Source organism: Pelophylax lessonae (assembly GCF_965119305.1).
Source record: "Pelophylax lessonae genome assembly, chromosome: 3".
NCBI classification, from domain to species: Eukaryota; Metazoa; Chordata; class Amphibia; order Anura; family Ranidae; genus Pelophylax; species Pelophylax lessonae.
In genome coordinates this window covers 109,188,728-109,201,112 of record NC_138770.1, presented here as the reverse complement: position 1 = coordinate 109,201,112, position 12,385 = coordinate 109,188,728, and the positions used below count along the sequence as shown (strand labels likewise).

Below are 12,385 nucleotides of genomic sequence, written 5' to 3'. Positions count from 1 at the left end.
TTTCTGTTTGCTTCTTGAAAATCGGTATGCTCTGACATTTTGCTCTACATTTATACGTTTTGTTAACACCTGTGCTGAGTGTGTGATAAGTGAAGGGAAAAGAGACATTTTAAAGCTGATTTTTGATAACCACCTGTTAAAAATCCAAGTGGATGATGATCTGCTTATTTGCATATATTTCCAAAGTACCATTGCACCTGCAATTTTATCAACTTGATTGTGTTTTAGAGAAGAGGAGGTAGATGCTGTTCTTGTTTGTTTCCCTGATATTTTAGTATTTAGCAAGTCACTTTAGAGGCCTATGCTAGTATGGCTTGACTTGCCTTTTTTGATGGCACTGTAAGCAGTTAGGGCCCATTTACACCTATCTTTTGCATTGTGTGATAATGCATGTATTAAGATGTGCTTCAATGCAATGCATGTCAGTGGGCCATGCACAGTTATACATGCCATAATTCATGTTAATGCAACACAACAGAACATGAAGGTATAAATGAGGCCTTAGGGCTCTTTCACACGGAGCGGACCGCATTGCGATCCGCTCCGGCACTTTTTTTCTTTCATGGAGCGGATGACACTTGTGTCATCCGCTCCGTATGTCTGCATATCATCCCATCCGTTTGCGGATGATATACGGACATAATGTATGTCTATGGGGATTGCGGATGTCAGCCGATGACACCGCTGACATCCGAGTTTGCATCCGTTCCGTTTTTTTAAACGGAACAAAAATAGGGTTCTGTTCCAAAAAACGGAACAGAACTGAAAGGACGAAAATCGGATGTCAGTGGATGGTCATCTGCTGACATCCGCAATGCCATTGACATACATTATGTCCGTATATCATCCGCAAAAAATAGGATGATATACGGACATGCGGAACGCCCGTGTGAAAGGGCCCTAAAAGCGCTAGAATATTTATGTATGATGAACTTAGCTGAACTGGAGTGCTATTGTTTTTTTTAACACTCTAATATAAAAATATGTGCATTCATTTTATATCCTTTTTTTTTTCTTTAGCTTATGTTGTGTGCTTTGTACTTTCAGGTTTTCCCTTGGCGATGCTCGACGTCCTTTATACGAGACGGCCGTTCTGGTAGAAGATATTGTTCACACTCAGCTCATCAATCTGGTAAAATCTCATTACAGTATTAACGTTGGTTGTTTCACACAGCCCAAAAAGAATTACAACTGTGTTTTTCTTAAATAGTGGTAATTGACAAGTCCATAAAATTAAGTAAATGCTTTACCCACCCTATGTATAATTTTTTGATATCTGAAAATTATTTCTAGTAGATCAGTTATTCATTCTCAGCAACCCAATATTTTGTTTTCAAAGATTAACCTCAACTTTCCTGTGTTTAATCCCTGACCAGTGGCCCTTTACAGTATAAAGGTGTTAATTTCAGGAGGTGGGCTCTCACAAAGTTGTATTAACAACAGATATGTAAATATGTACTGTATTACCGTATTTCCCCGAAAGTAATACCTACCCTGAAAATAAGACCTACTGTTATTTTTGGGGAGGGCTGCAATATAAGCCCTACCCCGAAAATAATCTCTAGTTTAGTGTATGTAAAATCTTAGTATCCACTTTATTAGTGTTTTATATAATGTCCAGTGTGTGTTTTTGTAATCTAATAGTGTGAAATACCTTTGTTACATCGCAGCTCGGCGTTCAGCTTATTCCCCGCTCTGCTGCTCATCAGCTCCTGAATCTAATTTGGCCGGCATGGACGTGGGTCTGCGACCACGTGCCCTGAATCCTCTGATAGTCAGGAGGATTCCTCCACTTATGAAACCACGCACGAAAAGGCGCTGGTGGAAGCACTGATTGTACCTGTGCACAAGACCTTAAAGATGCAGGAGGCAGCTGCGACGGAGGCTTAGGTTCCCTTTGGCACTCACAAGCCATCCAGAGCGGCAAAGATGTTCCCTTTCCCCTCCTATTTTGACAGAATTGTCACTAGTGTGGGGATGACCAAAGCGTCCCCTTAGGGTCTCTAAGCGATTTGCTTAGAGACTCCTATGAGGAGTCCCTTTTTAAGAAGTGGACTGTTCCACCGGAATCCATATTAAACAAGGCGACCATGATTCCGGTTGAAGAGTTCCCGGTCTTTAAGGACCCGGCTGACAGGAAGTTGGGGGCTGTGGTCCACAATATGTACACCCTGGCTGGTTCGGTACTGAGGCTGATATTCACCATTGCACCATGAGTGCACCATGCACCATTCACCATGAGTTTTTTTGTTTTTTTTTGTCAAAATATGGGCCCCTGTATCTGGCTAATGTGAGCACAGAACAGAATAACGATTGGTAAACATGGATTAGCCTCTAAATTATGGATGTCAAGATCTTTATAAAGTCCAATCAGGATTGGCATAGATCAGAGGCTGTAGGTAGGCACCTTACTTTTTTTGCCAGGATTTTGAAAGTTTCAAAGTGACCCTGTTTCTACAAAATTAGACATGAGATGTCTACCTTCCCCGCTGCATATGCAACTAAAAGATCACTCTGTTCAGTAGAAATCTTTATGTAAAGTCTCTAGGGGAACAGATACTTCAGGGAGTGTGAATATCTATGTCCTCCTTATCTCTCACTGGTTCCTCCTGTTGACCTCCGCTTTATAGTGAGTGGAGGCCACGAGGAGGAAATAGTGAGGGATGCTTTTTTAATGTAGATTTAAAAAAAAAAAAGGTTCCCAAGGCACTACTTACCCACTTTATCACTTCATTCTCCAGCTCTGCCTTCTGAGTCCTTCTCCGTCATCCAGTGTTGATCTTCCCCTAGGTTGAATGATACCCTGCATCATTCAACCCCACTGTCTGTAAGCCCAGACTTGGGCCCATGAAATCAGGAATGGGGCAAATACTTTTTGACAGCAATGTATGTGTTCATAGGGCGTTTAGGGGCAGAAAAAAAACCCATCAAACGCCTGTAAAACAGGTGTTTGACAGCTGCAGTGTGCATTAGGCCTTAGATGTTTTTTTCCAGCTAATACAATATACATGGATATGGGATTTCGTAGCGTAAACACATGTTTAACTGGATGGACCTTTGTCTGTATTTAACCTTACCTACTATGTAACATACATTTTTGAGCTCAACGAATAACAGCCTAAAACAAGTTATGTAATCTACCCTTGTGACGTATCTACAAATGTCTTTTTATACCAATCTGTCTTACCATATCAAAAGTTTAAGAAAAGGTGACTTAAAACAAAGTTTTGATGTGAGTGAAAAGCCTTCGACCTGAAGTTTCTAACAGAAGTATTTTTTTCTGTTTTTTTGACAGATTACCAGCTTTTTGGGTGATTTGGGGGGGGGGGGGGGGAGTAAATGATGGGTTCACAATAAAGCATGATGGGGCTTCTTGGCAGAACCTGATCAGATGCAATTTTTTTATTAAGTAATTGCTAAATATTGTGCGGGTTTTTTTTTGTTTTTAATTAAGAGGTATACTTACCTGCTTTGTGCAACGATGTTGCACAAAAAGGTCTCCTACCTCCTCTTCTGGAAATCTCTTGCTGGCGTTATCTGCTCCTCCCTCTTCTGGGTGCCTCCTTCGCAAACTGGGTGCTAAGGAGTCACCTGCGCATGTAAGCTCCCGAGCTGGGCTGTGGTCATCCATGGACACATACAGCAACGGTAAGCCAAGCCACATTCCCGCCTTACTGGAGTCTGACTAATAACAGCAGGATCCTATGGCCCCAATGCCCTCATTGTCTCTTGTGAAAGGAGCAGTGCTAAAGCTGAGACAGTGCTGGAGTGGTGACTGGTGGCAGGTAAGTGTTTAGGGATTTGGTGGTAGAGGGGGGAGGGAGACAAATAGTTGGGTGTTTTTTTAATAGTGATAGACCGATTATCGGCAAAGCCGATATATCGAGGGCCGATATGCACTTTGCCCGCTATATCGGAATCGGCCTATTGATTTATCGATATTGCCGATATTTCGGGAAAGTGCTTGTACCGGGGTGATGCCTGCAGCTAGAGTGTCCATAGCCAATGGTCGGCTGTCTTGTAATAACAACCGATGCAGCTGAGAATCCACTCGCTGTCATTTCAAGGAGCCGGAGGCGACGCTCCCACCGCCTTCCGCGGCTCGCCCGGGTCTCCTGTCCCATCCGGAGACCCGGGCATCCTACCTTCACCGCCGATGTATGACCGGGTCTCCATCTGCACCGCCGCCGTCTGACCGGGTCTCCATTTCTTTGAATTTGGCGCCGCCGAGTACCTGGAAGTGATGTCATGACATGACATCACTTCCGGGTACTGGCGGCGCCGAATTCAAAAAACTTACAGCATTCAAAACAGCCAAACTTTTCGTTTTGAATGCTTTTAAGTGCAGAGGAGGGATTTGGGGTCTTTTAGACCCCCAGATCCCTCCACTACAGTACCTGTAGACATTAAAAAAAAAAAAAAAAAACATACATTTTTTTAATGTTCGGAAATATCGGCCAATATCGTCTGATACTGATATCCGATGACCAAAATATCGGTATTGGTGGTAAAAAAAAAATTATATCAGTCGATCAATATTTTTTAACTTAATGTAGAGAACGCATTAAGGTAAAAAAATTTAGACTTTGGAACTGCTTTAAATGCTATAGCTATCTGTGTAAATCAATTTGCAGCCAGACGGGTCTGGACAGCCTTTTCTTCTGCGCACTTTAGAAGTTGCCTGATCTGCTTTGTATATTTGTACACACTTGCGATTAATCATTTGATATTAAATTGATATGTTCTGTATAGCTGTACACATTCCTAAAGCATTTTATTTTATATACGTAATTATTCATTAATTCCACTTCCTTCCATCGTCATAGTCGGGAGCAGGTGATCGCGCACTGCGGGGCAGATAACTTATCGCTGTCGGCGGTGGCTGGAACACTCTGTTTTCTTATGAAGACATCCAGAGCATCCTGTAGTCTGCTGTTTATGTACTATGCAGATTGGATAAATAAAATATCAGACGTTTTCTTAACCTATAACCTGCTAAGCCTGTGCAGGGAAGTAGAAGATGTTTCTCATGGAGGATTTCTTGTTTGGTGTGACATCTAACCCCATAGGAGAAGTAGGCAAGAGAATGGGATCGGAGGGAGAAGAGACGGGACAGAAGGCAGACAAATTGCTTTTCTAACCTACTGCCTGGGGCTCTAGACAGCGCTTTGGTGTAGAGGAAGTAAAAGTGCTTTTAATAACTCATTGTTTTGACCTTTGATTGAGACAAGAGGAAACTCTTAAATCAAACGTGCGCGTGCTGTGCTTTTGCTAGAAATGGCCAGGAGAGAAACAGCCATGTCTAGTCTTTTTAAGAAAGCCACCAGTATTGATTTCCATGCCTTGTTTACAGTGCTCCTTTGTGTACAGAATACACTGTTTAATTCGTCAAAGTTTTCTTAGCGTTTGTGGAGACCACGTTGAAGGTTCAACACGGTTTACTCTTTTTATTTCAATGTGTTTTTACAAATAATGTATACTCACTGGCCATTTTCATAGATGCGAAACAAGAAACAAAAGCATGTCTTACAAGATAACTGGTGCATTGCTTTAAAGGGAATGTATAATGATTGTTCCTATCTTCTTTCTTTATATATTACAAGTGTTTTTAGCATTGATAATTTTAAGCAGTGCTTTCACATACTGTGCATTCACATTAGTCCCTGCCTTTAACAAGCTTACAATCTAAGGTCCACATTTCACATTCATGCATAAAAATACTAGGGCCAGTTTGGACAGGAACTAACTGACCTACCAGAATGTATTTAGATTATGTAAAGTATTCAGAGGAAACCCATCCAAGCACAGAGAGAACATGCAAACACCATGCAGATAATATCTTGGCTGGGATTTGAACTAAGGGCCCTATGCTGCAAGGCAGTAGTGCTATATAAACTAAACCATTGTGCTGCAAGGCAGGGGTGCTATAACAACTAAGCCACTGTGCTGCAAGGCAGGAGTGCTATAACAACTAAACCACTGTGCTGCAAGGCAGGAGTGCTATAACAACTAAGCCACTGAGCTGCAAGGCAGGAGTGCTATAATAACTAAGCCACTGTGCTGCAAGGCAGGAGTGCTATAACAAACCACTGTGCTGCAAGGCAGGAGTGCTATAACAACTAAACCACTGTGCTGCAAGGCACGAGTGCTATAGCAACTAAGTCATTGTGCTGCAAGGCAGGAGTGCTATAACTAAACCACTTTGCTGCAAGACAGGAGTGCTATAACAACTAAGCCACTGTGCTGCAAGGCAGGAGTGCTATAACTAAACCACTGTGCTGCAAGGCAGGAGTGCTATAACAACTAAGCCACTGTGCTGCAAGGCAGGAGTGCTATAACAACTAAACCACTGTGCTGCAAGGCAGGAGTGCTATAACAACTAAGCCACTGAGCTGCAAGGCAGGAGTGCTATAATAACTAAGCCACTGTGCTGCAAGACAGGAGTGCTATAACAACTAAGCCACTGTGCTGCAAGGCAGGAGTGCTATAACTAAACCACTGTGCTGCAAGACAGGAGTGCTATAACAACTAAGCCACTGTGCTGCAAGGCAGGAGTGCTATAACTAAACCACTGTGCTGCAAGGCAGGAGTGCTATAACAACTAAGCCACTGTGCTGCAAGGCAGGAGTGCTATAACAACTAAGCCACTGTGCTGCAAGGCAGGAGTGCTATAACAACTAAACCACTGTGCTGCAAGGCAGGAGTGCTATAACAACTAAGCCACTGAGCTGCAAGGCAGGAGTGCTATAATAACTAAGCCACTGTGCTGCAAGACAGGAGTGCTATAACAACTAAGCCACTGTGCTGCAAGGCAGGAGTGCTATAACTAAACCACTGTGCTGCAAGACAGGAGTGCTATAACAACTAAGCCACTGTGCTGCAAGGCAGGAGTGCTATAACTAAACCACTGTGCTGCAAGGCAGGAGTGCTATAACAACTAAGCCACTGTGCTGCAAGGCAGGAGTGCTATAACTAAACCACTGTGCTGCAAGGCAGGAGTGCTATAATAACTAAGCCACTGTGCTGCAAGGCAGGAGTGCTATAACAACTAAGCCACTGTGCTGCAAGGCAGGAGTGCTATAATAACTAAACCACTTTGCTGCAAGACAGGAGTGCTATAACAACTAAGCCACTGTGCTGCAAGGCAGGAGTGCTATAACTAAACCACTGTGCTGCAAGGCAGGCATGCTATAACAACTAAGCCACTGTGCTGCAAGGCAGGAGTGCTATAACTAAACCACTGTGCTGCAAGGCAGGCGTGCTATAACAACTAAGCCACTGTGCTGCAAGGCAGGAGTGCTATAACAACTAAGCCACTGTGCTGCAAGGCAGGAGTGCTATAATAACTAAACCACTTTGCTGCAAGACAGGAGTGCTATAACAACTAAGCCACTGTGCTGCAAGGCAGGAGTGCTATAACAACTAAGCCACTGTGCTGCAAGGCAGGAGTGCTATAATAACTAAACCACTGTGCTGCAAGGCAGGAGTGCTATAACAACTAAGCCACTGTGCTGCAAGGCAGGAGTGTTATAACAACTAAACCACTGTGCTGCAAGGCAGGAGTGCTATAACAACTAAGCCACTGTGCTGCAAGGCAGGAGTGCTATAACACCTAAGCCACTGTGCTGCAAGACAGGAGTGCTATAACAACTAAGCCACTGTGCTGCAAGACAGGAGTGCTATAACTAAACCACTGTGCTGCAAGGCAGGAGTGCTATAACAACTAAGCCACTGTGCTGCAAGGCAGGAGTGCTATAACAACTAAGCCACTGAGCTGCAAGGCAGGAGTGCTATAATAACTAAGCCACTGTGCTGCAAGGCAGGAGTGCTATAACAACTAAACCACTGTGCTGCAAGGCAGGAGTGCTATAACTAAGCCACTGTGTTGCAAGGCAGGAGTGCTATAACTAAACCACTGTGCTGCAAGGCAGGAGTGCTATAACAACTAAGCCACTGTGCTGCAAGGCAGGAGTGCTATAACAACTAAGCCACTGAGCTGCAAGGCAGGAGTGCTATAATAACTAAGCCACTGTGCTGCAAGGCAGGAGTGCTATAACTAAGCCACTGTGCTGCAAGGCAGGAGTGCTATGACTAAACCACTGTGCTGCAAGGCAGGAGTGCTATAACAACTAAGCCACTGAGCTGCAAGGCAGGAGTGCTATAATAACTAAGCCACTGTGCTGCAAGGCAGGAGTGCTATAACTAAGCCACTGTGCTGCAAGGCAGGAGTGCTATAACAACTAAACCACTGTGCTGCAAGGCAGGAGTGCTATAACTAAGCCACTGTGCTGCAAGGCAGGAGTGCTATAACTAAACCACTGTGCTGCAAGGCAGGAGTGCTATAACAACTAAGCCACTGAGCTGCAAGGCAGGAGTGCTATAATAACTAAGCCACTGTGCTGCAAGGCAGGCAGGAGTGCTATAACTAAACCACTATGCTGCAAGGCACGAGTGCTATAGCAACTAAGTCATTGTGCTGCAAGGCAGGAGTGCTATAACTACTAAACCACTGTGCTGCAAGGCAGGAGTGCTATAGCAACGAAACCACTGTGCTGCAAGGCAGGAGTGCTATAGAAGTGTATTGCTGTCCATTTTTCATCTGAAAACAGGTACATAGGAAACAGACAAACAAAACGCATGTGTGAAAGGGCCCTAAGAGATTTGACTTTGCACACATGATGTGACCAGATCTGTTTAACAAAGACTTAGGGGTTAATTCCTGCAAATAAAAAGGTATCTACTTATGCGTGGAGTATAAGATGATAAATAAACCTTGCTGAATACAGTAACAATGGCAGTTTACATATTTTTGTGTGTGGAAGGGATAGAACATCTGTCAAGTTGTTGTTGCTGTTAATGAAATTCACTTTCTGTCTTTGTGATCTTTGATCCTTGGACAGAAGAAAAAAGTTTTTACCAACTGAATAGAAATTTTCCTATGGGGTTATCCATTATGATGACATCTGTCAGGTGTGATTCCCCCTCACTTCCTGCTGTATCTCCTGTCACGAACCAAGACCTTCAAATCTTTGTAGTTGTGGGAATCCTCATTTTCTGCATTTTCCTTATTCTTGTCAAGAAAAATTTAAGAAAAATTTAAATACAAAACCGCCTAGTTGGCATACACAGGCCCAATGTAATACATAGATACATAAACAAACTCGGCACCTTATCTAATAACAGCTAAAAGGTGTATACCACCTACTATTTAACCAACTATAATAATAAATACCTTTAATTTATCTTATATGGAGACTTGACACATTCGTTCAGGCCTGCCGCAGGGGTAACCGACCACTTCGGGAGGCTGTGTAGAACCCCACTACACTTCCACACCAGCCCCCATTTCTAGATGTAGCACATTCTTCTCTACTTAGTTCTTCCCTTATTCTTTCTCCTCTCATTTAAAACCAAAGGTGCAAAAGTTCAGCCCTTTCCATAGTTGCACAGTGAGGTTGAAAAAAGACACCAGTCCGTCCAATTCAACCTATGATGTGTGTGTGTGTGTGCTGTTAACCGTACATTGTATACCCATGTATGTTGTGATCTTTAAGGTACCCATCTAATCGTTTTTTTAAACTATCGATGCTCCCTGCTGATACCTCTGCTTGTGGAAGAGAATTCCACATCCTTACCGCTTTGAACCCTTTACGCAGTTTAAGGTTAAACCACTTTTCTTCTAGTTTTGGTGAGTGGCCGCGTGTTTTATTGAATTCCCTTTCTCTGAAAAGTTTGTTCCCTATGCTAGGGTCACAAGTTCGGTTTTGTTCATTGATATCATATCCCCTCTCAAACGTCTCTTCTCCAGAGAGAATAAGTTCAATGCTTGTAGTCTTTCTTCATAACTGATGTCCTCCATACCCCTAATTATCTTTGTTGCCCTTCTCTGGACTCTCTCTAGTTCCAGCGCATCCTTTCTGAGGACCGGTGCCCAGAACTGGGCGGCATACTGAAGATTAAGCCGGATCCAGAATCTTTTTTTTTAAACCTCATTTGCCATGTAGTTACCTACCCCATTATTTTGTTCAGGTCTGCTTGTAAGGTCACCACATCCTGTATAGAAGATATTAGCCTGCTTAGCTTAGTATCATCCGCAATTGTTCTGGTTATCCCATCATCCATGAGCACTGGGTTCCCGCTGACAAAGTCTCTGACGTAACGCATACGGGGGAGGAGCCTACTCGCAGTACGTCGGTCCTTGGAGGTACACAGGAAGTTATCTGACTGTCTGACGCTGTTAAGCCCGCACTGCTTAAGTGCATAAGAATGTAAGTGGACCTTTATCTATTAAATGTAATAAAGCATTTTAAAGCAGAGAGCATTAGATCCCTTCTTCCCTTTTTCTCATACCGAGCTTTTGGCTCACGTGGAGTGTCAGCTGGAGAAGTGAAAGAGGGGAGACCAGGCTGCTATCCATATCCATCTCAAAGCGTGTATGACTCTTATGAGTCTATTCCTAAGGTGAGCTGCTTATCTTGCACTAGCCACTGGGAGCACTGAAGTGAAGCATGCAACACTTTACACTGTTTTGATCACAGATGAAGATTCATTTCCTTGTTTGATTTGATTTCATTGATCACCTATAGCTTTTCACCATTGGGACTTTATTTATCACTGATTTTTCAACATATTGATTTGTATTTGATTTATATATATAAACATTGAGTTGCTTTCTGATTATAAGCTATTTATGTATATTTATTGATTCACTTGGCGCAGCAATATTTTTTATCGAACTACAAGTACTATCTCCCACCACGGCAGACGACTTGTAGTTCTCAGTGAGGGGGTTGGTGAGCGCTGTCATAGTTCATTAATTCTCTCTGCTCTTCAGTAACTGTCACACAATCCTATACCCACAGTTGATCCAGAGGAAGGCGAAAAACTGCAGCAAAGCATGATCCAATTTGCTACAGCAGGGGAAAAATTCCTTTATAATCCCCCGAGAGGCAATCAAATATTACCTGGATCAACTTTACCTATGAATATTAGTACCCACTTATATTATGTACTTCTAGAAAAGAATCCAGGCCTTTTTTAAAGCAATCTAGTGAGATGGCCAGAACCACCTCTGGAGGGAGTCTTTTCCACATTTTCACAGCTCTTACGGTGAAAAAACCTTTCCGAATTTGGAGACTAAATCTCTTTTCCTCTAGACATAAAGAATGCCCCCTTGTCCTCTGTGATGACCTTAACCGCTTGCTGACCGCCCGCCGCATATATACTGCGGCAGGCTGGCTCGGCGGCACGAATGCGTCCCCCACTAGGCAGCTTGGATGCCGATCCATGGGGCCGGCGGCCGTGATTGCTGCCGGGCACCCGTGATCACTCCCCGCTGAGAGAGAAGGACGGTCAGCTGTTGTAAAACCAGCTGACCATTCTTCTCTCTGAAATGATCACTGAGCGCCTGTGATCCTTCTATATTGGATCACAGGTCTCTGTGATCATTTCAAAAGCCCATCCCCATACAGTTAGAAAACACTCCCCTAGGCTCACACTTAACCCTTAGATCACCACTGTGTTAACCTCTTCGCTGCCAGTGTCATTATTACAGTAACATTGCATATTTTTAGCACTTGTTACTGTAGTAATGTCACTGTTCCCCCAAAAGTGTCAAAAATGTCAGGGGTCCGATCTGTCCGCTGCAATGTCGCAGTCCTGCTAAAAACTGCAGATCGCCACCATTACAAGTAAAAATAAATAAATAAAAATGACATAAATCTTTCCCCTAGTTTGTAGACACGATATATTTTGTGCAAACCAATCAAAATATGTTATTGCAATTTTTTTTACCAAAAATATGTAGCAGAATACAAATTTGCCTAAAAGGATGAAAAATTTTGATTTTAATTTTTTTTGGGAATGTTATATAGTAGAATGAAATTTTTTTTTTTTTTTTACAGAATTGTCGCTCTTTTTTTGTTTATAGCGCAAAGAAAAAAAAAAACAAATCGCACAGATGATTAAATACCACCAAAACCAAGCTCTATTTGTGGGGAAAAAAAGAAAATCTATTTTATTTGGGTACAGCGTCGCACAACCGCGGATTTCTGTTAAAATAACACAGTTCCGAAATGCAAAAAATTGCCTCGTCATTAGGGGGGCAAATCCTTCCGGTCCAGAGGTGGTTAATGGGAATAGCTAAACAGCAAGTTCACTATATGGACCCCTTATGTATTTGTACATGTTGATCATATCCCCCCTTAATCTCCTCTTCTCAGGAGAGAATAATTACGTTGGAAAATACATGGAAAAAAGCCTAAAAAACAAAACTTTTGCAACTGCCATATCTAAGAATTTGTAAACTGCAGTATAAATAAATGTTTGTTTTTGGGTTCTTGGTTTGATAGGGTTCATCTTTGCACAGTTACTTGGAGTGGTTTAA

The 12,385-nt window shown here is 42.8% G+C and overlaps 1 protein-coding gene across 1 annotated transcript in view; it reads left to right on the top strand.

The window, feature by feature from the left end:
- Positions 1–12,385, top strand: part of SUPT3H (SPT3 homolog, SAGA and STAGA complex component) — an 883,959-nt gene that overhangs the window by 370,371 nt on the left and 501,203 nt on the right. The window contains exon 3 of the mRNA XM_082250036.1: positions 1,048–1,132. Within this exon, the coding sequence (XP_082106162.1) occupies positions 1,048–1,132 (85 nt within the window). The remainder of the gene's footprint in view (positions 1–1,047; positions 1,133–12,385) is intronic.